The 27,195-nt window shown below is 37.3% G+C and overlaps 1 protein-coding gene across 3 annotated transcripts in view; it reads left to right on the forward strand.

Moving 5' to 3' along the window:
* NSUN7 (NOP2/Sun RNA methyltransferase family member 7) overlaps nucleotides 1-27,195 on the forward strand; it is a 62,524-nt gene that overhangs the window by 14,422 nt on the left and 20,907 nt on the right. For 2 of the 3 annotated variants that reach the window (XM_027599403.2, XM_027599401.2), the window contains exons 5-9: nucleotides 14,338-14,490; nucleotides 14,838-15,021; nucleotides 16,141-16,351; nucleotides 21,731-21,874; nucleotides 26,041-26,142. In XM_027599403.2, coding sequence (XP_027455204.1) covers nucleotides 14,338-14,490; nucleotides 14,838-15,021; nucleotides 16,141-16,351; nucleotides 21,731-21,874; nucleotides 26,041-26,142 — 794 coding nt within the window. The remainder of the gene's footprint in view (nucleotides 1-14,337; nucleotides 14,491-14,837; nucleotides 15,022-16,140; nucleotides 16,352-21,730; nucleotides 21,875-26,040; nucleotides 26,143-27,195) is intronic. The other variant, XM_027599402.2, reaches the window with a different exon arrangement.

Below are 27,195 nucleotides of genomic sequence, written 5' to 3' on the forward strand. Positions count from 1 at the left end.
TAGAGAAGTGGAGAAAAGCAAATCCTTGTATGCTGTTGGTGGGAATATAAATTAGTGCAGCCACTATGGAAAACAGTATGGAGGGTCCTCAAAAAGTAAAAATAGAACTACTATATGATCCAGCAGTTCCACTGCTGGTTGTTTCTCCAATGAAAATGAAAACACCAATTCGAAGAGGTATATGCACCCCTATGTTCACGGCAGCATTACTTACGATAGCCACGATGTGGAAGCAATAGATAAATGGATGAAGATGGGATATATATAAATACACATAGGTATGTAGGGGATACGTATAGATACATACACATAAAACTCAGCCGTCAAAAGGAATGAAATCTTGCCATTTGCAACTACATGAATGGACCTAGAGTGTGTTATGCTAAGTGAAATAAGTCAAAGAAAGACAAATACCTTTCACTTATATGTGGAATCTAAAAAACAAAACAAATGAACAAACAAAACAGAAATAGATTCATAGATACAGGAAACAAACTGTTGGTTACCAGGGCGTGGAAGGTTGGGGTGAGCAAATGGGTGAAGGGGGTTAAGAAGTACAAACTTCTAGTTATAAGATAAATAAGTCAGGGGATGTAATATACGATACAAGGAATATAGTCAATAATATTCTAATAACTTCGATGACGGATGAACTAGACTTAACCTGGGGATCACTTCATAATGTCTAAAAATACTGACTCACTATGATATATACCTGAAACTAATAGGATACTATATGTCAATTATACATCAATTAAAAAATAAGAAGAAAATAAACTGAAGGAAAATGGTGTATTAGGATTCTGTTCTGGCAACTGACACAGTACCCCAACTCAAATAAGATTAGGCCAAAGAAAGAATTTATTATAAGGTATTTTATGGAAGATTAAACATCAAGATGGCAGGAAGGGCAGTGATGTGGCTGTGCTTCCACTAACTAAATCCTATGACTTAAATATCATCAGGATTCTCTGACTCTAGTCTCTGCTTCTCTGTGTGCTTTGACTTCCTTCTTTTCTTTCTTTGTTCCCAGAATGGGAAACTTGGTTGCTGACAGCTCAGGAGCTTTACATCTTACAGCACCAACACTAGAAAGACTGGCTTGATTCTCTCTTCCTACATCCAAAAATTGCTTGACCCTACCTTGAGTCAAGTGCCCACCCTCTACCAGTCATCTGTGGCCAAGGACTCTGAGTCACTCAGGGACCCCTTCCAAGAAAATCCTATGAATGGAGGGAGGAGAGGAACATTTTTCGGGAGAGAAGGATTTCTATTCCCAGAAGGGAAGCAGTGCTTAGAATGCAAACCCTAGGTTTCTACTATAAATGGAAACATTGGTATACTAAATGTGTCGACCAAGAGTAAGAACTTCCCATTAACTAGGTACAGTCATAGCCCTGCCATAATCAGCTGGTAGGCAGAATAACATTCCCTGACTTAAGGAAAGCAACACAAAAACATATAGGAAATATGCCTTTTTTTCACATGTGCAGTTGTTTTTTTTTTTTTTTTTTTTTAATTTTTTATTGTTATGTTAATCACCATATATTACATCATTAGTTTTTGGTGCAGTGTTCCATGATTCATTGTTTGTTCATAACACCCAGTGCTCCATGCAGAACGTGCCCTCCTCAATACCCATCACCAGGCTAACCCATCCCCCCACCCCCCTCCCCTCTAGAACCCTCAGTTTGTTTTTCAGAGTCCATCATCTCTCATGGTTCGTTTCCCCCTCTGACATACTCCCCTTTTCTTCCTCTCCTGTTATCTTCTTTTTCTTTTTTCTTAAAATATGTTGCGTTATTTGTTTCAGAAGTACAGATCTGTGATTCAACAGTCTTGCACAATTCACAGCGCTCACCGTAGCACATACCCTCCCCAATGTCTATCACCCAGCCACCCCATCCCTCCCACCCCCAACCACTCCAGTAACACTCAGTTTCTTTCCTGAGATTAAGAATTCCTCATATCAGTGAGGTCATGTGATACATGTCTTTCTCTGATTGACTTATTTCACTCAGCATAACACCCTCCAGTTCCATCCACGTCGTTGCAAATGGCAAGATCTCATTCCTTTTGATGGCTGCATAATATTCCATTGTGTATATATACCACATCTTCTTTATCCATTCATCTGTCGATGGGCATCTTGGCTCTTTCCACAGTTTGGCTATGGTGGACATTGCTGCTATAAACATTGGGGTACACGTACCCCTTCGGGTCCCTACATTTGTATCTTTGTGGTAAATACCCAGTAGTGCAATTGCTGGATCGAACGGTAGCTCTAATTTCAACTGTTTGAGGAACCTCCATACTGTTTTCCAGAGGGGTTGCACCAGCTTGCATTCCCACCAACAGTGTAGGAGGGTTCCCCTTTCTCCACATCCCCGCCAACATCTGTCGTTCCCTGACTTGTTAATTTTAGCCATTCTGACGGGTGTGAGGTGGTATCTCATTGAGGTTTTGATTTGGATTTCCCTGATGCCAAGCGATGTTGAGCACTTTTTCATGTGCCTGTTGGCCATTTGGATGTCTTCTTTGGAGAAATGTCTGTTCATGTCTTCTGCCCATTTCTTGATTGGATTATTTGTTCTTTGGGTGTTGAGTTTGATAAGTTCTTTATAAATTTTGGATACTAGCCCTTTATCTGATATGTCATTTGCAAATATTTTCTCCCATTCTGTCGGTTGTCTTTTGGTTTTGTGGACTGTTTCTTTTGCTGTGCAGAAGCTTTTTATCTTGATGAAATCCCAATAGTTCATTTTTGCCCTGGCTTCCCGTGCCTTTGGCGATGTTTCTAGGAAGAAGTTGCTGCGGCTAAGGTCGAAAAGGTTTCTACCTGTGTTCTCCTTTAGGATTTGGATGGACTCCTGTCTCACGTTTAGGTCTTTCAACCATTTGGAGTCTATTTTTGTGTGTGGTGTAAGGAAATGGTCCAGTTTCATTCTTCTGCATGTGGCTGTCCAATTTTCCCAACACCATTTGTTGAAGAGACTGTCTTTTTGCCATTGGACATTCTTTCCTGCTTTGTCAAAAATAAGTTGACCATAGAGTTGAGGGTCCATTTCTGGGCTCTCGATTCTGTTCCATTGATCTATGTGTCTGTTTTTGTGCCAGTACCATACTGTCTTGATGATGACAGCTTTGTAATAGAGCTGGAAGTCCGGAATTGTGATGCCACCAGCTTTGCTTTTCTTTTTCAGTATTCCTCTGGCTATTCTGGGTCTCTTCTGGTTCCATACAAATTTTAGGATTATTTGTTCCATTTCTTTGAAAAAAGTGGATGGTATTTTGATGGGGATTGCATTGAATGTGTAGATTGCTCTAGGTAGCATTGACATCTTCACAATGTTGATTCTCCCAATCCATGAGCATGGAACGTTTTTCCATTTCTTTGTGTCTTCTTCAATTTCTTTCCTGAGTATTTTATAGTTTTCTGTGTACAGATCCTTTGCCTCTTTGGTTAGATTTATTCCTAGGTATCTAATGGTTTTGGGTGCAATTGTAAATGGGATCGACTCCTTGATTTGTCTCTCTTCTGTCTTGTTGTTGGTGTATAGGAATGCCACTGATTTCTGTGCATTGATTTTATATCCTGCTACTTTACTGAATTCCTGTATGAGTTCTAGCAGTTTTGGGGTGGAGTCTTTTGGGTTTTCCACATACAGTATCATATCATCTGCAAAGAGTGAGAGTTTGACTTCCTCTTTGCCGATTTGGATGCCTTTGATTTCTTTTTGTTGTCTGATTGCTGTGGCTAGGACTTCTAATACTATGTTGAATAGCAGTGGTGATAGTGGACATCCCTGCCGCGTTCCTGACCTTAGGGGAAAAGCTCTCAGCCTTTCCCCATTGAGAATGATATTCGCTGTAGGTTTTTCATAGATGGCTTTTATGATATTGAGGTATGTACCCTCTATCCCTATACTCTGATGAGTTTTGATCAAGAAAGGATGTTGTACTTTGTCAAATGCTTTTTCTGCATCTATTGAGAGGATCATATGATTCTTGTTCTTTCTTTTGTTAATGTATTGTATCACGTTGATTGATTTGCGGATGTTAAACCAGCCTTGCAGCCCAGGAATAAATCCCACTTGGTCGTGGTGAATAATCCTTTTAATGTACTGTTGGATCCTATTGGCTAGTATTTTGGTGAGAATTTTTGCATCCATGTTCATCAAGGATATTGGTCTGTAATTCTCTTTTTTGATGGGGTCTTTGTCTGGTTTTGGGATCAAGGTAATGCTGGCCTCATAAAATGAGTTTGGAAGTTTCCCTTCCATTTCTATTTTTTGGAACAATTTCAGAAGAATAGGTATTAATTCTTCTTTAAATGTCTGATAGAATTCCCCTGGGAAGCCATCTGGCCCTGGGCTTTTGTTTCTTGGGAGATTTTTGATGACTGTTTCAATTTCCTTAGTGGTTATAGGTCTGTTCAGGTTTTCTATTTCTTCCTGGTTCAATTTTGGTAGTTGATACATCTCTAGGAATGCACCCATTTCTTCCAGGTTATCTAATTTGCTGGCATAGAGTTGCTCATAATATGTTCTTATAATTGTTTGTATTTCTTTGGTGTTGCTTGTGATCTCTCCTCTTTCATTCATGATTTTGTTGATTTGGGTCATTTCTCTTTTCTTTTTGATCAGTCTGGCCAGGGGTTTATCAATCTTGTTAATTCTTTCAAAGAACCAGCTCCTAGTTTCGTTGATCTCTTCTACTGTTCTTTTGCTTTCTAGTTCATTGATTTCTGCTCTGATCTTTATGATTTCTCTTCTCCTGCTGGGTTTAGGCTTTCTTTGCTGTTCTTTCTCCAGCTCCTTTAGGTGTAGGGTTAGGTTGTGTATTTGAGACCTTTCTTGTTTCTTGAGAAAGGCTTGTATTGCTATATACTTTCCTCTCAGGACTGCCTTTGCTGTATCCCAAAGATTTTGAACAGTTGTGTGCAGTTGTGACGGAGCCACGATATTCTTAAAACATAGGTTTCTCTTTGTTATTTTATTCTTAGCAAATTGCATTTCTCCACTACATGATGAACCATCACTGACTTTTCCAAAACAACCCACATGGTTCCTTATGAAAATAAGAGAATAAAACCTATTATAAGCAAGTGATTTGGATATTTTCTTTTGTATTTATGTATTACCCAATTACATTGAAACATATTTCTGTTTACCTTCTATCCACTTTTTTCTCAATTATGTTTTTCCAATGCTCTATAGGAATAAATATGAAAATGTTATTCCTTTTTTTCTGTAAAAGAACGGCAACTCCTTTATTATATTTAGAAATCCAATAAACTTCTAATTACATAGACTAATTAATGGAAACATTGGGAATAATTCTTTTTGCCATTATTTATAGATGTAAAGTTTCCTGGGACATACTATATAGATATAATTTTATATTGTACATTAGTTTATTTCATTTGAGGCCCAGGATATTGTTATCTTCCTTTAGAGGCAGCATTTACTTTGCTACTGGAAGGCCACAGCTGGACCTAGGGCACTAACAAAGCCGGGTGACATAGTCTAATCTGGGATTGAAATGATTGGAAGCTGTGTTTCAGTCCTCATGAAGGCCCGCTAGTCCTTTTTTTTTTTTTAAGATATTTATTTATTTATTTATTTATTTATTTATCAGAGAGAGAACAAGCAGGGGGAGAGGCAGAGGCAGAGGGAGAAGCAGGCTTCCTGCTGAACAAGGAGCCCGATGCAGGGCTCAATCCCAGGACCCTGAGATCATGACCTGAGCCGAAGGCAGACGCTTAATCGACTGAGCCACCCAGGTGCCCCCAGTTATTCCTTTTTACTTTATTCCTAGGGTTGTCATTTGGTGACCCCATCCAAAGCCTGGGGACTTTATCAAAGCCCCCCTCCTATAAAGTTGGCATGCCCAAATTTCCATATTTGTTCCCCATGGACCATGAGTCATTGTAAGCTCTGCATCTCTCTCATCATCTCAGGCACATATTTCAGAATTGGCAGATACTTTCATATATGATGCTTCTTCTACTTGGAACACTGGATAGCTCATCTCACACCCCTCCCTTACTCCTGGCTAACTCCTACTTCTACCCTTATGGCTTAGCCTAAATGTAACTCCCGGGAAACTTTTCTTGACTCCCATGGCAGTGCCCCTCCCTTGTGCCACCATAGTATCCTGCCTTCCCTTGTCATGAATACTTATAACATTTAAAAATAATTGCTTTATCTCCCCTTACCAGACTCTACACTTTGTGATGTCAGAAACAGTATCTTCGTTGCTTATCCTTTTGTTTTTGGCACATAAAACAGTGCCTGGAATATAGTAAGAACACAAATATTTGTTCATGAACAAGTTGATATTTCTCTATGCTTAAATGGCCTTCCATTTCCTGAAGAAAAAATTCTCACTTCCTATGCATGGTACCTAAGACTTTTTGTGCTGTGAGACCTGCATCTCTCACCACCCCATACTCTAAAATATGCTTTGCTGTTTAACATCCCTGTATCTTCAGGGTCCTCTGCCCTCTGTCTGTGTGTCTTTTTTCCCTTTGTGGTCTGGAAGACTCATGCAATCTGTGTCTTCTCTTGTGGTCTGGAAAATTCTTGCACCTCATGTAACAGTTTAAGTTTCTCCTCCTCTTAGAAGTCCCTTTGGGCTGATTCTTGTTCTTTTTCTGTTACATTTCCTTTCTTCTTTATCTGTGTATCTTACAGCATTCCTCATGTACTATAATTGTTTGTTTATATGTATATTATACCACCAAATTATAAGTTACTTAAGGGTGGAAGCTCTCTTTTAATCTCCATAGCCAGGTCTGATCACATTTCTTAGTTAACAATATTAAAAGAATAGGCATAATAATTATCACTTCTTTTTAAAAATTATTATCACTTCTTGAATAGCCTGACTTTGAAGTACATTTTCAAAAGTATCTTTGCAACAATTCCTGTAAGTTAGGTACTAGTTCCTAATTCCTAGAGTTTAGAAAAGCTAAATAACCTGTCTAATGTCATGTAGCTAGTAATTGGTGGAAGCACAGTTTGAACCCAGATGATCTGATTGCAGAGTCCAAACCGTACTGGCTGGAGAGACAGAGGGAGAGAAGGCAGAGGGAGGGGGTGTGTGGCATGATATCGGGAGGGGCAAAAATAGTTCCGTGTGTGGCCAGGCATAGATTCATGGATGGGAATGGTGGGAATTGAGGACTGAGGAGTTGGTTCAGGTTAAATTATTATTATTATTTTTTTTTAAGATTTTAGTTATTTATTCATGAGAGACAGAGGAGGAGAGAGAGAGAGGGAGAGAGAGAGAGAGAAGCAGAGGGAGAAGCAGGCTCCCAAGGAGCAGGGAGCCCGATGCGGGACTCGATCCCAGGACCCTGGGATCATGACCTGAGCCGAAGGCAGACGCTTAACCATCTGAGCCACCCAGGCGCCCCAGGTTAAATTATTAATATCTGAGTGTTTCATGATAAAGAGTTTAGATTCTGTCCTGTAGTTAATGGGTTCATTTTAGATTTAAGCTTAGGAATTACAGAACTACAATGTAACATATAGAAGTAGCTCTGGCTGCATATATATCAGGTTGGGGGCAAACAGGTGATTGAGCAACTCTCTGTGATAGTGTTCAAATTATAGCAGGGGATGGATTTCTGGATCAAGAATGCTGAGGAAAGGCCATATTTGCTTCCATTTTCATCATCACGGTCCATCTTACAGCTATGGAGAAGTTATTAGTAGCCACAGGGTATTCCATTTACAGAAGAAATGTGTGTCTGGTTATCCTAATAGCATTTGGATTTGGTCTTTATCCTCAATCTGATATTGTATATTTATACAAAAATCTTTATAACTGTTTATATACTTTAAATTACTTTTTGTGTGATTGAAATATATTAAAATTCAGTCTGAAATGTTTGCTATCTGGAAATTTGGAAAATTATTTCTCTGTGTACTTATTCCCCCCATATACACAACACATATATTTTTCTAGGCTTCATAGCTCTAATTTTTATGTATAATAATTGAATAATTCAGTTGATAGCACTTATGGTAAATTCGAACCATATAGGTATTTGGAAGGGCTATTTAATTAAAAGTGGTGTGTACTCAGAAACATCTCACATGTGTGATATAGAATAGTAACTCACCCTTTTAATTTATTTTTGATGTGCATTAATGTATTATGTAATTGTTTTTAGTGTCCCTTGCTGTAGTTCTGTGACATTAGGAGATAGCACTACACAAATCTAATTTTATTATAGCCCTAGAAGTCTTAATGTTTGATAACCTTCCCTCTCCTCCCCCAAGTGCCCCATCTATGTTCTCCCTCTCTGTTTCCCTCTCTCTCTCCACCCCCCCATCCCTTCCTTCCTCTCTCTCTCTCCTCCTCATGCAGGTCACATGTTCACACAGAAACACATTGTTAGTTGAAAAGTTCTCATTTTACTGAGTAAATAAGAATTTTTTTTTTTTTTTTGGAGAGAGCGCATGTGTGAGTGGGGAGGGGAGGGGCTAAAGGAGAGGGAGAGAGAGAATCTCATGCAGGCTCCACATTCAATGAGGAGCCTGATACGGGTTCAATCTCACGACCCTGAGATCATGACCTGAATCGGAATCAAGAATCAGATGCTTAGCTGACTGAGCCACCCAGGTGCCCCTGAGTAAACAAGAATCTTGATCTTATTAAGCTTTCTGTAGCCACATACACCACTCTGCTTGTACTTGACTCTTACATAGTATCTTTTCCTCATTTCTCATTCAAGGTTATCCTTGAGGGTTATTATTCAGTTAGATTCTTACTGTGAAAATGCTGATTATGGGTCAAGAATAAGTCCTGTAGGGCGCCTGGGTGGCTCAGATGGTTAAGCGTCTGCCTTCAGCTCAGGTCATGATCCCAGGGTCCTGGGATCGAGTCCCACGTCAGGCTCCCTGCTCAGTGGGGAGCCTGCTTCTCCCTCTGCTTCTCTCTCTCTCTCTCTGTCTCTCATGAATAAATAAATAAAATCTTTAAAAAAAAAGAATAAGTCCTGTATTCTCATTTATTAAACATTTTCTATGAGATCAAGAAAAATCATTGGATCTTCATGGTGATGCTAACCAGTTGTTTTTCTTTTCTGTTGTGGAATAATCAGAACTGGGAAGGACTTGATACAGATTCATGAAAGTTCCTTAATCTTATCAAGACTAGGGCGCCTGGGTGGCTCAGTTGGTTAAGCAACTGCCTTCGGCTCAGGTCATGATCCTGGAGTCCTGGGATCGAGTCCCACATTGGACTCCCTGCTCAGCGGGGAGTCGGCTTCTCCCTCTGACCCTCTTCCCTCTCGTGCTCTCTATTTCTCATTGTCTCTCTCTCAAATAAATAAATAAAATCTTAAAAAAAAATCTTATCAAGACTACACTGTTGGCAACTATGACAATAACTAGCCTATAGTGAGTGTCTGCCATGTGCCAGGCACTGTGCTAAGTATTTTGCACACATGGTTGGTAATCACCACATTAGTAGCAAGGTAAGTCAACCATGTTCTACAGATGAGAAAACAGGCTGAGAAAAGAGATTCATTAATATACCTGAGGTCACACAGCTAGTAAGTGACAGAAACCAAATTTAACTTCAAATTTGTCTGACTAAACTCCACACCTCACTTTCTTTTTTTTTTTTAAAGATTTTATTTACTTATTTAATTGATAGAGAGAGAGAGACAGCGTGAGAGGGAACACAAGCAGGGGGAGTGGGAGCGGGAGAAACCGGCTTCTGGCAGAGCAGGGAGCCTGATGTGGGGCTTGATCCCAGGACGCCAGGATCATGACCTGAGCCAAAGGCAGTTGCCTAACCAACTGAGCCACCCAGGTACCCCTCCATACCTCTTTCACTACATAAAATTTCTTTCAATCAGCAATTGATATAAATATCTGAGGAGATATTTATAAAAAAGAAGCAGCATTATTGGATTTCTTTTTTTCTATTTTACTTTATTTAATTTAATTTAAATTTTATTTTATTATGTTATGTTAATCACCATACATTACATCATTAGTTTTTGATGTAGTGATCCATGATTCATTGTTTGCGTATAACACCCAGTGCTCCACGCAGAACGTACCCTCTTTAATACCTATCACCAGGCTAACCCATCCCCCCACCCCCTCCCCTCTAGAACCCTCAGTTTGTTTCTCAGAGTCCATAGTCTCTCATGGTTCGTCTCCCCCTCCGATTTTCCCCCTTCATTTTTCCCTTCCTACTATCTTCTTTTTTTTTTTTTTTTTAACATATAATGTATTCTTTGTTTCAGAGGTACAGGTCTGTGATTCAACAGTCTTAAACAATTCACAGTGCTCACCATAGCACATACCCTCCCCAATGTCTATCACCCAGCCACCCCATCCCTTCCCACCCCCACCACTCCAGCAAACCTTGGTTTGTTTCCTGAGATTAAGAATTCCTCATATCAGTGAGATCATATGATACATGTCTTTTTCTGATTGACTTCTTTTGCTTAGTATAATACCCTCTAGTTCCATCTGCGTTGTTACAAATGGCAAGATTTCAGGGTTTTTTGATGGCTGCATAATATTCCTGTGTGTGTGTGTGTGTGTGTGTGTGTGTGTGTGTGTGTGTATACACACCACATCTTCTTTATCCATTCATCTGTTGATGGACATCTTGGCTTTTTCATAGTTTGGCTATTGTGGACATTGCTGCTATAAACATCGGGGTGCACGTACCCCTTTGGATCACTACATTTGTATCTTTGGGGTAAATACCCAGTAGTGCCATTGCTGGGTCGTAGGGTAGCTCTATTTTCAACTTTTTGAGGAACCTCCATACTGCTTTCCAGAGTGGCTGTACCAGCTTGCATTCCCACCAACAGTGTAGGAGGGTTCCCCTTTCTCTGCATCCTTGCCAACATCTGTCATTTCCTGACTTGTTCATTTTAGCCATTCTGACTGGTGTGAGGTGGTATCTCATTTTAGTTTTGATTTGGATTTCCCTGATGCTGAGCAATGTTGAGCACTTTTTCATGTGTCTGTTGGTCATTTGGATGTCTTCTTTGGAAAAATGTCTGTTCATGTCTTCTGCCCATTTCTTGATTGGATTATTTGTTCTTTGGGTGTTGAGTTTGATAAGTTCTTTATAGATTTTGGATACTAGCCCTTTATCTGATATGTCATTTGCAAATATCTTCTCCCATTCTGTCAGTTGTCTTTTGGTTTTGTTGACTGTTTCCTTTGCTGTGCAAAAGCTTTTTATCTTGATGAAGTCCCAATAATTCATTTTTGCCCTTGTTTCCCTTGCCTTTGGCGATGTTTCTAGGAAGAAGTTCTGCAGCTGAGGTCAAAGAGGTTGCTGCCTGTGTTCTCTAGGATTTTGATGGACTCCTGTCTCACATTTAGGTCTTTCATCCATTTTGAGTCTATTTTTGTGTGTGGTGTAAGGATATGGTCCAGTTTCATTCTTCTGCATGTGGCTGTCCAATTTTCCCAACACCATTTGTTGAAGAGACTTTCTTTTTTCCATTGGACATTCTTTCCTGCTTTGTCGAAGATTAGTTGACCATAGAGTTGAGGGTCCATTTCTGGGTTTTCTATTCTGTTCCACTGATCTATATGTCTGTTTTTGTGCCAGTACCATACTGTCTTGATGATGACAGCTTTGTAATAGAGCTGGAAGTCCGGAATTGTGATGCCACCGGTTTTGCTTTTCTTTTTCAACATTCCTCTGGCTATTCGGGGTCTCTTCTGGTTCCATACAAATTTGAGGATTATTTGTTCCATTTCTTTGAAAAAAGTGGATGGTATTTTGATAGGGATTGCATTAAATGTGTAGATTGCTCTAAGTAGCATAGACATTTTCACAATATTTGTTCTTCCAATCCATGAGCATGGAACGTTTTTCCATTTCTTTGTGTCTTCCTCAGTTTCTTTCATGAGTATTTTATAGTTTTCTGAGTACAGATAATTTGCCTCTTTGGTTAGATTTATTCCTAGGTACCTTATGGTTTTGGATGCAGTTGTAAATGGGATCGACTCCTTAATTTCTCTTTCTTCTGTCTTGTTGCTGGTGTATAGAAATGCAACTGATTTCTTGCATTGATTTTATGTCCTGCCACTTTACTGAATTCCTGTATGAGTTCTAGCAGTTTTGGGGTGGAGTCTTTTGGGTTTTCCACATAAAGTATCATATCATCTGCAAAGAGTGAGAGTTTGACTTCTTTTTTGCCGATTTGGATGCCTTTTACTTCTTTCTGTTGTCTGATTGCTGTGGCTAGGACTTCTAGTGCTGTGTTGAATAGCAGTGGTGATAGTGGACATCCCTGCCGTGTTCCTGACCTTAGTGGGAAAGCTCTCAGTTTTTCCCCATTGAGAATGATACTCGCTGTGGGTTTTTCATAGATGGCTTTTATGATATTGAGGTTTGTGCCTTCTATCCCTACGCTCTGAAGAGTTTTAATCAAGAAAGGATGCTGTACTTTGTCAAATGCTTTTTCTGCATCTATTGAGAGGATCATATGGTTCTTGTTCTCTCTTTTATTAATGTACTCTATCACATTGATTGATTTGTGATGTGAACCAACCTTGCAGCCCAGGAATAAATCCCACTTGGTTGTGGTGAATAATCCTTTTAATGTACTGTTGGATCCTATTGGCTAGTATTTTGGTGAGAATTTTTGCATCCATGTTCATCAGGGATATTGGTCTGTAATTCTCCTTTTAGATGGGGTCTTTGTCTGATTTTGGGATCAAGGTAATGCTGGCCTCATAAAATGAGTTTGGAAGTTTTCCTTCCATTTCTATTTTTTGGAACAGTTTCAGAAGAATAGGTATTAATTCTTCTTTAAATGTTTGGTAGAATTCCCCTGGGAAGCCATCTGGCCCTGGGCTCTTGTTTGTTGGGAGATTTTTGATTACTGCTTCAATTTCCTTAGTGGTTATGGGTCTGTTCAGGTTTTCTCTTTCTTCCTGGTTCAGTTTTGGTAGCTTATGCATCTTTAGGAATGCATCCATTTCTTCCAGATTATCTAATTTGCTGGCATATAGTTGCTCATAATATGCTCTTATAATTGTTTGTATTTCTTTGATGTTGGTTGTGATCTCTCCTCTTTCATTCATGATTTTATTTATTTGGGTTATTTCTCTTTTCTTTTTGATAAGTCTGGCCAGGGGTTTATCAATCTTATTAATTCTTTCAAAGAACCAGCTCCTAGTTTCGTTGATCTGTTCTGTTCTTTTGGTTTCTATTTCATTGATTTCTGCTCTGATCTTTATTATTTCTCTTCTCCTGTTGGGTTTAGGCTTTATTTACTGTTCTTTCTCCAGCTCCTTTAGGTGTAGGGTTAGGTTGTGTATTTGAGATATTTCTTGTTTCTTGAGAAAGGCTTGTATTGTTATATACTTTCCTCTTAGGACCGCCTTTGCTGCATTCCAAAGATTTTGAACAGTTGTGTTTTCATTTTCATTTGTTTCCATGAATTTTTAAAATTCTTTTTAATTTCCTGGTTGACCCATTCATTCTTTAGTAGGATGCTCTTTAGCCTCCATGTATTTGAGTTCTTTCCAACTTTTCTCTCCAAACCCAGCAGATCCCTGCGGTGCACTCCCACACTGCTCCTCTGGGGGAGGAAAGGGAGTCTCCCCAGATCTGCCGCTTGTTGGGTCCCTGCTGGAAGAGCAGTGGCCCCACCGTGCTGCGTATCACAGTTTATGGCAACCCCGAGCTGAGAGCCCACTCCTCAGCTCTGTCTCTGTAGCTGGCTTCCCTGCTCTGATACCTGGGAGCTCTGCTGCACTCAGGCACCCCTGCTCTTTCTGTGACCCCGAGGGTCCTGAGACCACACAGCCCTGCGAGGGTTCCACCCCCCACCACTTAGCCACTGGAGCGACGTCCCTCAGTGGAGCCGACTTCTAAAAGTCCCAATTTTGTGCTCCGCTGCTCTATCACTTGCCAGTAGCAGCTGACGAGGCCCCCTCTCCCACTGTTTATCTTCCTGAATATCGCCTTGGATTCACTTCTCCGCACGTCCTACCTTCCAGAAAGTGGCTGTTTTTCTGTTCAGAGAGTTGCTGCTATTCTTTTCTTTGGTCTCCTGTTGAATTCCTAGGTGTTTAGAATGGTTTGATACCTATCCAACTGAATTCCTGGGACCAGATGAAATTTAGGTCTCCTACTCCTCCGCCATATTGCTCCTCTGCATTATTGGATTTCTATTTTCAAATATTTTATACTATGAAAATCTGAAGCAAAATTATAGATGTTTGTTAGAATTCTAAATCTAATTTGTGAATTTTTCTAGTGGAAAATTGATAGTCTTGTCTTCAATGCAGTAGTCATCAAGAATGGATTTTCTATCTCTAGTTTTAAGACAAAATTGGCTGCAGCATTGGCAAGATGTCGAATCAAACATGATGCCCTTTCAATTTACCACATTCTTCCAGAAACAGTTAGGAACCAGGAACTAAGGGCCTCCACTTTGCCACTTTATGCTTGGATAAATACTTGTAAAATCAGGTAGGAGTTTTAATCAAATTCATTATTCATATATCAATTTGCTAGCCTTTCAAAATAATGTGATAAGAAATATCTTTTTAATGGGTGGGTGGGGCACATCTAGGGGAGTGATTGGGGAATCATAGTTTAGTTCAGGATCTTATCACCAAATTACCAAAGGTATTTACATAAATATGTTAACTTTTCTGTCTTTAATTATCTTTTAACTTGTTGGCTAAAATTGTAAGTTCCATTAGATGCAATATATGCAGTGATATTTATATTTATTTTAGGAAAGAGATGCTAGTGTTAAATGCATTTTCAATATATTATATTTTTAATTACAACCTAATATTGCATATTTACAGCCCTGAAGAAGTTTTTTATAGTTTGAAGAAAAAAGGCTATAATAAAGTCACATCTGTATTGCATATTGATGATAAAGTCTATGCTGTGGACCAACACTGCTATGATGTTTTAATTTTTCCATCTCATCTCAAAAATGATCTTCTAAATATAGATCTTTTCAAAGAATATAAACTTATATTTCAGGTAAACATTTACTTTCATTGTGATTCTCAATAATCCTACTTAAAGAATCCACTTAAAAATAAAACCTAACAAACTGATTATATTTATATAGATTATCAAGGAGATTTATAAAACCTGATTTTCGACTATTTTATTAAATAAAATTAATACCCCTACAATCAGTGCTCCTATTGTTCTTCAGCATCTTTGTCCCATGTGAAGTTGTAAAGAACATGTTCTCCTTCCTAGACTCTATAGATGGGGATACTTATACTGCTGGAAGCTGAAAGGCTGTATTTTTCTCTTCCAAGGGAGTATTCAAAAAAAGTGCAATGGTACCTTTTCTACCTTCTATTTCTGGGGAAGATGCTAGTACTGTCCTGAATTTGAAAATGCGATATGTAATACTTTCCCATTACCTCCTTAACTTACAGCCTTGATTTGTAAGAGGTGTATAATGGTTATCACTGCAGGAAGAGAATGTGAGCTATAATGTGGTTTCAATAGAATGAAAAATAAACGGTCCAAAAAATTAGGTTATATTAATTTTTATGTCCTTAGATTCCAATTATTGCCTCAGATTTACCTGGATCTTCTAAGGTTTACTCCTTCATATTCTTGGGTAGACTCTCTTGGCCTTATCTTGTAGTGATACCCTATTGAGCCCTGAGATCAACTGCAGAAACCCATCTGTCTAGCCCCCTTTAAGAAGCTTGTCAACCATCTTACTTTTAATATCTGAATTAGCAGTGATTTAAGCGACAGTGTAATGGGGAAGAAAGAAGGGCAGTAGCTGGTGAGTGAGTTTTTATAAAGGGGTAAGATGAGTGCTGTAGTAAGACATCACTGATCTGTTTATCACATTTCGGGGATTTTGACATTGTCTTATCACTATAGAAAAGTTAAATGATAAGATTCATAATTTAGGCTAAACAAAGTTAAGGTCTTTGTTTTAAATCTGTTTCTATCAGTTATTTTTGTTAATTTTGTCTTCTAACATATATTAAGATGTTTTAAACTCAAATGGATTAGGTATCTCAGGAGTTCTACCAAGAACTCTTTTTTTACTTAACCAAAAAGAAGTCAGTTCATGCTTCTAGTCAAACCGTTTGAAATTCTAATCATATCATTATCTCCTAGGACAAATCTCGAAGTCTCGCTGTCCATTCTGTAAGGGCTTTATTAAATATGGATGATGATATCTTAATGGTCAATACAGGTTCATGGTACACAGTTGCCCATATGTCAGTCTTAACAAATAATAATACCTCAAAAATATTTGTGTGTGGAGTAAAATCACAAGCTAAGGATCCTGATCTGAAGAACCTTTTTACAAAAATGGGATGTAAAAGTATGTATAAATATTTTTTGGTTCGGTGATTAATGTTCTACAAAATTTAGAAATGTCAAAAAATGCTTGGATTTGTTATTTTTTGTAATATAAAAACTCTCTCTATACTCTTAAAATCTTCACTAATTCATATTACACCAGGCTCTTCTCATTTTTTAATATTGATTAAATAACTAGTTTAAATTAATGAATATATTGGCACTTTGGTATATTGCTTAGCATTAGCTATTGTATAATTTGAAGTTCAAACAATAATTAGTTAAAGTAGGTAGTAGAAGTTATCATCCTTTAATAAATAACACAACTAAAGGAGTGCTTGACAATGTTAATATCTAGGACTAGAAACTACATCCCTTAGGCTTTTTATTTTCAAAATATTTTTCACTGGATCATGCTGTGACTAAAGATAACATTTTATTATAGGTTCAGTAAGGCTGAAAAACTAAGCAAAACTTTTGACAGGTTCACAGGGTTAGGGAGACAAAAAGTAGAATTCAAAGCTTGACCTGTAGAGGCAGACCGGTAAATACCTAGGTATTTCACTTGGAGACAGAAGAAGTATATGCTGGATAGTTATCAGTTGTCTAACTAATTGAAGCCCAAATTCCAGTCATCTCATTCCCAATTGGATTAAGGTGATCTGGGATTATTAGTGCCAGATTTAGATGCCTATCGGAAGCAAAAGTAAATTTTCTCTGGAAGAAAATTACATCGTCCTAGGTCTCATATTATCTCCTAAATTTTTCAAATACAATGTCTGGCACTCACTTAAAAACAAAACAAAACAAAACAAGGCAAACAAGAAGAAAAGATAGGACTGATATAAAGAGAAAAACACTACAATAGGAGCAAACCTACAGATGGTCCAGATACTAGAGATATCAGATGTGGACTTTAAGATAACTATAATTAGTATGCTCAAGAGACTAAAGCCAAGTTGTAGAATTTCAGCAGAGAACTAGAAACTATATTTTTTTAAGTCAAAAGAAAATTCTAGAACTAAAAAATACAACATGTGAAATTAAGTAAATAGATAGATTTAACAGTAGGTTAGACAGAGCTAAGGAAAGAATAAGTGAACTGAAAAGCCACAAGAGAACATCCGGACTGAAACAAGGGAGACAGAAGGATTAATAATATGGAAAAGATCATAAAACACACATGAGACTCAGTGATCCAGTGATCTTCCATATGCTGTGATTGGAAATACAGAAAGAGAGGAGAAAAAGAATTGAGAAGAAACAATATTTGAAATTAAGGCTGGGAATTTTTCAAAATAGATGAAATAAATTAAAGCCACAGATTCAAGAAGCTCTATGAACTCCAGTAAGAATAAATATATAGAAAACATATTAGGTACATTGTGCCATAACTGCTGAAAACCAAAGACAAAGCAGACTGGGTGATAATATATATTACCTTTAATGGAATAGCAATAAAACTAAAAACTAACTTTTCAACAGATAATAACTGAAACCAGAAAACTAATAATATCTTCATAGTGCAGAAAGAAACTACCAAGTAGATTTCTAAACTTAGCAGAAATTTCCTTTGAAATAAAATACAGATATTCTTAGACAAATGAAATCTGAGAGTTTGTCACCAGCAGACACAATGGAGGATATACTAAAGGTTATTTTTGGAGTAGAAGGAATATTATCTCATACAGAAAGTTGTAGATGCTGGAATAAATGAAAAATAATGGAAAAGGTAAGTACATAGGTAAACTAAATAATTATCTAATGTCTTGTGGGATTATAAACTAATGTGGGGTTAAAATATGTAATATATAATTAAATTACAACAGTGGTACATAATTTAGAGAGAAGGAAATGGAATTAATGTGTTTTATCATCTTTGTTTTGTCCAAGAAATGGTAAAAGTAGTAAATTATTAAGTAGAGGTGTGTGTTATATCTGGGGCAGTGAATAAACAAATAATAAAAGAATGTTTAACTAATAGCTAGGAGGGGTGGAAAATGGAATATGGAGTTGGAATACCATATTAACATAGAAAACATAAGACAGAAAGCAAATAGGTAGATTAAACTTTAAAGATATATATGTAAACACATTAAGTATGCATAACTAATACTTGAAATAAAAGACAAAGAATACCTATATTAGATTTTTAAGATCAACTATATGCTGTTTATAAGAGAGACCCCTTACATAGAAGGATATAAAAGAAACTCAGAGGCACGGAAAAAGATATACATTATATATACTAACAAAAGAGCTATTGACAAAGTAGATTTAAGTCAAGAAACATTACTAGAAATATAAGTATAACATGTTCATCAGGAAAGTGAAACATTATGAAAGATGTACTTAATAACATAATCTCAAACATAACTAAACTATAGATTTCACATATGATTTTTGCAAGGTTGCTAGATACAAGGTCAGCATACAAATCCAATTTCTGCATACCCCAATATCAAAAGTTTGAAAATGAAGCAGATACCTTTTACAGTAGTATCCAAAACCATAACACATTTAGGAGTACATCTAATAAAAGATGTGTAAGACCTCCTCATAATACTATGAACCATTACTGAAAGACAGAAGACCTAAGTAAATTGAAGAATAGATCATGTTTATGAACTGACAAACTCAATGTCATTAGATGACCTTTCTCTCCAAGTTGATCTGTATGGATTCAGTTCAATCCACATGACACTACGGAGTACTGAGATTTTTTTTTCAGTAAATGGTGCTAGAAAAAGTGAAACCCATCTGTACTTCACACCATCAACACAAATCTAGAATCTCCTAGAATTTATTAATGACTGGGATTTCTTTCTTTTTTTTTAAGATTTTTTATTTGACAGCATGAGCACAAGCAGGGGGAGTGGCAAGCAGAGGGAGAAGCAGGCAGAAGCAGGCTCCCCGCTGAGCAGAGAGCCCGATGCGGGACTCGATCCCAGGACGCTGGGATCATGACCTGAGCATAAGGCAAACACTCAACTGACTGAGCCACCCAGGCGTCCCATGACTGGAATTTCTTAAATAGGACACACAAAGCACTAACCATAAAAGAAAATATTGATAAATTGGACTATAGTAAATTTTTAAAAAATTTAAAACTTCTGTACGTTAAGAGAGTGCTAAGGCAAACTGCAGACAGGGAGCATATAAACTGATGAAGAGTTGTATCCACAGTGCATAAAGAATTCTTACAAATTAACACTAAGTAGACAGACAACCCAATTGGAAAATGTGCAAGAGACGTGACCAGTCCTTTCACAAAAGAGGATATCCAGATGCCAAAAAAAAACTTAGGTAAAAGTAGTCAATCCCATTACTCATCAGGGAAATGCAATTAAAATCACCATACATCCACAGAATGATTAAAATTTAAAAGATTGGCAGGGTCGCCTGGGTGGCTCAGTTGGTTAAGCGTCTGATGCTTGATCTCAGTGCAGGTCTTGATCTCAGGGTTGTGAGTTCAAGCCCCATGTTGGGCTCCACGCTGGGCATGGAACCTACTTAAAAAAAAAAAAAAAGACTGGCAGTACCAGGTGCTGGCAAGGTAAAGAGCTTTGGGAATACTCAAACACAGCTGGTGGGACTGTAAACTTGTACAACCACTCTAGAAAACTAGCATTAATCACTAAAAATTGAATATGTACATACCCTGTGACCCAGCATTTTACTTCCAATTACCCATCTGAATTTTTACCTACTTTTACTTACCTACTTAACAAGGGAGAATAGGAACTAGTAGGTAACCATGCAGTAAAGGAAAGGAAGTTTCTCCTTTTAGAAGTCTTCCAACTAATAAATGAAAAAGGAATGACAGAATTAAAATGTGACTATTTTGCAACAGGCAGAAAGGCAACTTCCTGGATGAATATGACGTGACTTGTGAGGTAGTTTGGCTCCCCTCTCTATCCTCCCCACCCCAAAAAAAAGAAAGAAAGAAAAAAAAAAGAGCCTGAATCTAATTAAGCTTCCTCAGATCCAACTACTAAGTTAGAGGAAGCACAGAAGACAAGAACATGTGAAGTACACTCTAGGGAAGCAATTAGTGAAATCCAGACTGTGGAAACCTCTTAGTAGTACAAATAACCATGTTTCATTAGGAAATAAATTGTAAGAAAAAATGGAAAGGGAACCTATCAAAAAGAAATTTAAAATAAGGCTTATCAACTAATTGCAACATATGTATCTTATTAAAATCCAGATTCAAACAAACTGTAAAAAGTCTTTGACATGTGTGAGACTATTGGGAAATTTAAGCCATGATTGGATGCCATTATTTTTTTTATTCAATGATAATAAGGAGTTATTTTTTAATTTGTGTGGTTATATTTTTAAAGGAGTTCTTATCTTTTAGAGATATATGGTGAAATATTTATAGATTCAAAGTAATATGGGTGGGGGGGAAATGGGTACAGATATAGATGAAGCAGAAGTGGGCAGGAATGGTTCACTGTTGAATCTCCATGGTGGGTACTTGAGAATTCATTATATTTTTACAACTGTTTTTGTATATGTTTGAAATTTTCTGATAGAAAGTTAAAAATAGAGGGGGGAGAAAGGAAAAGGCCCGCTGATTAAAAACAACAACAACAATTTCAAAACAGACAGAATAGGGAGACGAACAAGGTGATCAGACAAGAGAAAGGGGGTGGGTGAGCAGTTTCAGGGGTGACTCCTCAGCAGGTGAGGGGCATGGGAGCCATTGCAGAAGTGGAGGGGTGGCCTGAAGATAGCGGCCCAGATCATTACACTCTAAGGGAGGGCAGACTTTCTTAAACTAAATTACAAGGCCCTTAAGGGACTTAAGGGACTGCCTCATAAATGCTATTGACACCCATTTTTCTCTGGGGAAGATAAAATAGAAATGGGGATAACAAATGGCAAAGGGAAATAACGCATACTGAGCATTTACTATGTACTAGGCACCATACTAAACGGCTTTATCTCAGTCTTCACCACAATTAGATGAAGTAGGCATTATTATCCCATTTTATGAGTAAGGAAATGGAGGCTCAGAGAGATTAAGTCACGCAGCTAGTAAACAGTGCATTTGGGAGCACACTTGGGTATTTCTGCCTCCAAAGACCATTTCCCTTCACTACATCACACTGTTTTCAAGGAACCTGATGTCCACAATGAAAAATTAAATTATATTTTGTATAGAAGGTATTTAAATTTCAAAATTGTTCTCTCAAGTGAAGGAGAAAGAGAATTCATGTATCAACTTTAGGAAGTTATCAGAGAAGAATAGCCCTCTTTTCTGACTATGTTAAGATGACTCTTTGTTATGTTGAGGATTTAAAAATGAACAACGATAAATCGATCTAATTACATACTATATTAAGATTTTTAATTAATATTTTTGCATTAATTTTTCTGTTTTTTCTCCAAGATATTCAAATACTTCATGAGACATTTCTTAACACTGAACCAAAGGATCATAGATTACAGAAAGTTAAAGTGATTCTGCTGCTACCTCACTGTTCAGGACTGGGTGTTAGTAATCCAGTAGAATTTATACTAAATGAGCATGAAGGTACTTTAAAATTTTTTAATTTATAAATTATTGAAACTTGTTGATAATTTCAAAAATAAAATTATTTAAAATCACTAAAATGACATATCAAATATATCTGATTAATGAATAGCTACCAAGTATAGAGCACTTACAATATATAAAGTACTTTACAGGTCACCTGAGTGGCTCAGGTGGTTAAGCGGCTTATTTTTGATTTTGGCTCAGGTCATGATCTCAGGGTCCTGAGATTGAGCCCCACATTGGGCTCTGTGCTAGTCTGCTGCTCTCCCTGTCTCTCTCCCTCTGCTCCTCCCCCTGCTTGCACTCTCTCTCTCCTCAAATAAAGTAAAATCTTAAAAAAAAAAAAAGTACTTTACATTCATTATCTCATTTAATCCTTATAGCAATCCTTTGTGATATGCAGTAGGGGAATATTAAAAATATTTAATAATTGGAATGATGTAGGCCATCAGAACAGATGTTGACCAGTATGCTATTCTGGTATATACCAGAATTCAAGATATAGGCATTAAAATTTATCAGCATTTTATAGATGAAAAAACTGAGACTCAGATTAATTCATTTTTATAAGGTCACACAGGTTCTAGTTAGTAACAGAGCTAGAATTCAAATATTGATCAGCTAGATTCTAAGACCGTGTTCCAAAATGATCCTAACTAAATCATCACATTATTTCAAACTCAAGACTTCTTTAATCCCCAGTATGTGTGTTTTTTGATATGAATACCTCAGATTAAATATTAATTCTAGGAATATTTTATTTGCTTCTTTAATAAATCATAAAATATTATTTAACATTACCATTTATTGAGCACTTGTATATAAGGCAGTGAGCTAAGCACTTTGCTTTGATTATTTTATCAAGTCCCCACAAGAACTCAGTGAATCAGTTACAGTAGTCTCCCGTTATCTATGAAAATTTGTGCCCAGACCCCCAGTGGATACCTGAAACCATGGGTAATACTGAACCCTACATATACTATGTTTTTCCCATACCTGTGCACCTATGATAAAGTTCAATTTATAAATCAGGCACAGTAAGAGATTAATAACTAATAATAAAATGGAGCAATTATAACTATTATGAAATAAAAGTTATGTGAATGTGGTTTCTCTTTCAAAATATCTTATTGTACTGTACTCACCCTTCTTGTGATGATGTGAGATGACAAAATGTCTGTGTGATGAGATGGAGCAAGGTGAGTGATGTAAGTACTGTGACGTAACGTTAGGTTACTATTGACCTTCTGCGGATTCGTCAGAAAAAGGATCATCTGTTTCCTGGACCGAGGTTGACTTTCAGTAACTGAAACTGCAGAAAGCAAAACCACAGATGATGAACTCTTATTTTCTACATTTTATGAGTACAGAATCTGAGGCTCAGTGAGGTTGATGCTCTCCAGAGCCATTTGACTAGTGTCAGAGCCCAGATTCAAACACAACAGCTCTGACTCTGAGGTTGACACTGTGAGCCACTTTTTAAATCAGAGTGTATTGCTGTGCATTAACTGAAATGGATCCTTACTCTAATCTGTTCATATTGAAAGCCCTAGTTAGATAAGATTAACTGGAATATTAGATAAAGAAGACATTTCACCAACATTCAGCATATAGTGAGTACCTATTTTCTGTTTCTAGCAAGGAGAGAATCAAAAATGAGAAAAAGAAATGCAGGAAAAGAAACTAATATTCATTGCACACAACTATGTGCCAGTCAATATTCTAGGTGGTACGCATGCACTATCACTGAATATTTACCATCACTTTTTGAGGATAGTGTTCTTTTATTACTGTATTTCATAGAGGGGAAAAAACAAGACTCAGAAATCTCACAAGTTGCCCAAGGTCATGTAGCTAGTAAATAGAAGTTGGGATTCAAATTCAGATGAGTTAGCACATTCCACAATACTACACAATGTGTAACTGGGCTTACACTGTTCCACATGGAATTTTGACTTGTTATAGAAAATTTCTTCCCAGTGTCAGTAAAACAGAAGAAAAACCAACTCAGATGGGAGAATGGCGAGCTGAGAAACTTCCTACACTAACTGAGAAATAAATAAGAATTAGTAGACACTGAGAAAAGGGGGGAAGAAATAGCAGCAGCTATAATATTGCAGTCAAGAGATTTAGAGCTTCCAGCTGAGAGACTCTGGCCTTATTCTGGGCCATCTTGAAGTGGGAACGCAGAGAAAAACCAACATAGGTAAAAATAAACTAGAGACTGGGGGTGAGGGGGCCTGGGGAAGCCCAAAGGGAACAAGTGATGAAAAGGGAGAAAGTAAAATATTTCCTAGGTATTAGAAGCATTCTGAAAACTTTGATCAAGAGGCATCAGAATAAGCCAAGAAGCGGTCTTTGGCAAACCTGGAAAAAAAGGAGGGTTTCCTCTGAGGAGGTAACAGCCAGAGCAAATAAGGAGCTGCTGACCTAGTGCCTCTGGTAGAAATATTAGTAATAAACTTAGTAAGGATGAACCCAAAAGACTTAGATATTAGGGGGAAAGGAGAAATCATGAATTCGTTTGAAAAACATTTTAACATTGAAAAATATTAGAACCATTGAGGAGTACATGAAATTGTTCTTTGCTAATAACTTGGAATTATTTTAAAATGGGGTGAAAGAGGTAAATTGACATGGTTTTACATAATAATATGTAAATGGTCCTTTAAAAAGTGGTGAATAGAGATAGAAAAATGTGAAGTGTAAAACCAATGGGAGGAAATGGAGTTTAATTAACCTTTAGTGATATTACTGGAATGGAGAACAGCCAATATATGGCATAAATAATTGGCTCTCATACTCCAGGGAGTTACTGAGAGGTAGAATAAACAGAAGTTAGGAGTTTGGACTTGGTCAGATTTCTGAGCTAGAATCATGGTTCTACATCTAGTAGCTATGTGACTTAGATAAGTGGATACAGTTTTGTTTTGTTTTTAAAGATTTTATTTATTTATTTGACAGAGAGAGACACAGCGAGAGAGGGAACACAGCAGGGGGAGTGGGAGAGGGAGAAGCAGGCTTCCTGCTGAGCAGGGAGCCCGATGCGGGGCTCGATCCCAGGACCCTGGGACCATGACCTGAGCCGAACGCAGGCGCTTAACGAGTGAGCCACCCGGGCGCCCCTGAACAGTTTTCTTAATGTTAAAAGGGATAATAAAGGGGGTCATAGGGGCGCCTGGGTGGCTCAGTCCGTTAAGCGGTTGCCTTTGGCTCAGGTCATGATCCCAGGGTCCTGGAATCAAGCCCCGTGTAGAGCTCCCTGCTCAGCCGGGAGTCCGCTTCTCCCTCTCCCTCCTGCCCTCTCCCCCACCACCCCTGCTTGTGCTCATCCCCACTCTCTCTCTCTCTCAAATAAATAAGTAAAAAATATTTTTTAAAAGGGGGGGGTTGATAAAATAATGTATAGAAAGTAGTATTCAATATATTCTTAGTTAATATCAAGAAAATTAGTTTGTTACTTTAAGAGTTTCTTGATTTGTTTCTTAATCTATGAAGACATAGGGGCACCTGGGTGGCTCAGTCGTTAAGCATCTGCCTTCGGCTCAGGTCATGATCCCAGAGTCCTGGGATCGAGCCCCGCATCGGGCTCCCTGCTCAGTGGGAAGCCTGCTTCTCCCTCTCTCACTCCCCCTGCTTGTGTTCCCTCTCTCCCTGTGTCTCTCTGTCAAATAAATAAAATCTTTAAAAAAAAAAAACAACTATGAAGACATACATTTACTTAATTTTTTTCTTCCAAAATTTCTTTTGGTAAGTTAATGTTTTTAACTGTCCTTTTGTGTTCTTTCCTACACAGATCTGACTCTAGCTCATCAGCTTCTGCCTTGGAAATAAATCTCTCCTTTCTTTTCCTCTATTAGTCTCTAGACTTAGAGCATTCTCTCCTCTGTACCTAAATGACTTAGTTGGCTAGTAGGATGACTATCTCATAAGAACTTGGAGAAGAAAGAAAAACAATATTAAAACTAAACAAAATTACCTTTATTCAGTTTTTTAATCTTTACTCAGCATTTTATAATACTATTTATGTAGTTTTAATAAATATTTTTCTATGAAAACTCTCATTAATAGGAAAAATGATTAAAAAATTAAACTATGTGATTACAGCAATATATGAAAAACACCCAATAGTGATATATCTTAAAGGATTTATTTGCTTTTAGATACAGGTTTACTTAAAGATTTCTCTCAAGGAGGCACATCAGAAGATAAACTTCACATTCTTGCTCAACAGCAATATGAACAGCTAACACATGCAATGAAATGTAAGTTTATTATCAGTGCAATCTTAAAATATGTTGTAACTCTTAGAAACATTAAAACTTCATTTATCTATTACAATCAATGAGATGTGAACCATAAGTGAAGTTTCCAAAATTAGTGCCTTCCAATATCAAAATATTTCTTTTTACCAATTCAGTCTGTCTTTTAAAAATAGATGCTGTGATCATTTGTAACATGGTTAGCAAGCATAATGAATAGTTTCTTGATGCTGAAGTGAAATAATTACATACAGTGATACATTACATTATGGAACCGTTTGGTTTTCTTTATTTCTTTCTTTGGCTTCTTTTTTGATGTAATTTTTCTGTTGTCATTGTGCCTGCCCATAATAACTATTCTGCAATCCAAATTTTAATCAAACTCTTATGTCTCTTAGTACTAAATAGAGAATAGAGAAATGCAATTATAAATAAAGCCTAGATTTCTTGATTTGAACTCTTAGTAACTAAGCTCTTTAGGTATTCATTTTGTTGTTTCAATCACTCCATTTAGATGTGAGTACCATTTAGATTTTGAGGAGCATTGCTCTCAAATGGATACGGAAATGGAAAATTGAGAAGTCTCTGAGAAATGACATAAACTATTATTAATTCAGTGCATGTTTATCAAGTGCATACCCTGAGTCAGGCTGGATGATAGGGATATGAGTGTGAATAAATCCTGATCTCCAAAGGCTCAAAGATAAATAAATATACAGGTATAGATAATTCAGTACATAAAGGTAGAACATAAATGAGAAAGAAATAAGGCAAATGGAAAGCACAGAGCAGGTCTGCCCTTTTAGTTGATGCTACTAAACATTAATTTGAACCTAAATACATATGTATGAATGATCTATGAAATAAGTTGGTTGGAAGATTAGAAGGTTGGTAAGTAATTTTTTGATGCTTTCTCTGATTATTTAAAATTACAATATCATCTCCTGAAACTGTCCCTCTATTCCTGCTTTTTCTCTATAGCACTGTCACCTCCTAAAGATACTATATGATTTAACTATTTATTTGTGTCTTATCATGTCAATAAAATGTGGAAAA

This window comes from Zalophus californianus, chromosome 2 (assembly GCF_009762305.2).
Source record: "Zalophus californianus isolate mZalCal1 chromosome 2, mZalCal1.pri.v2, whole genome shotgun sequence".
NCBI lineage: Eukaryota > Metazoa > Chordata > Mammalia > Carnivora > Otariidae > Zalophus > Zalophus californianus.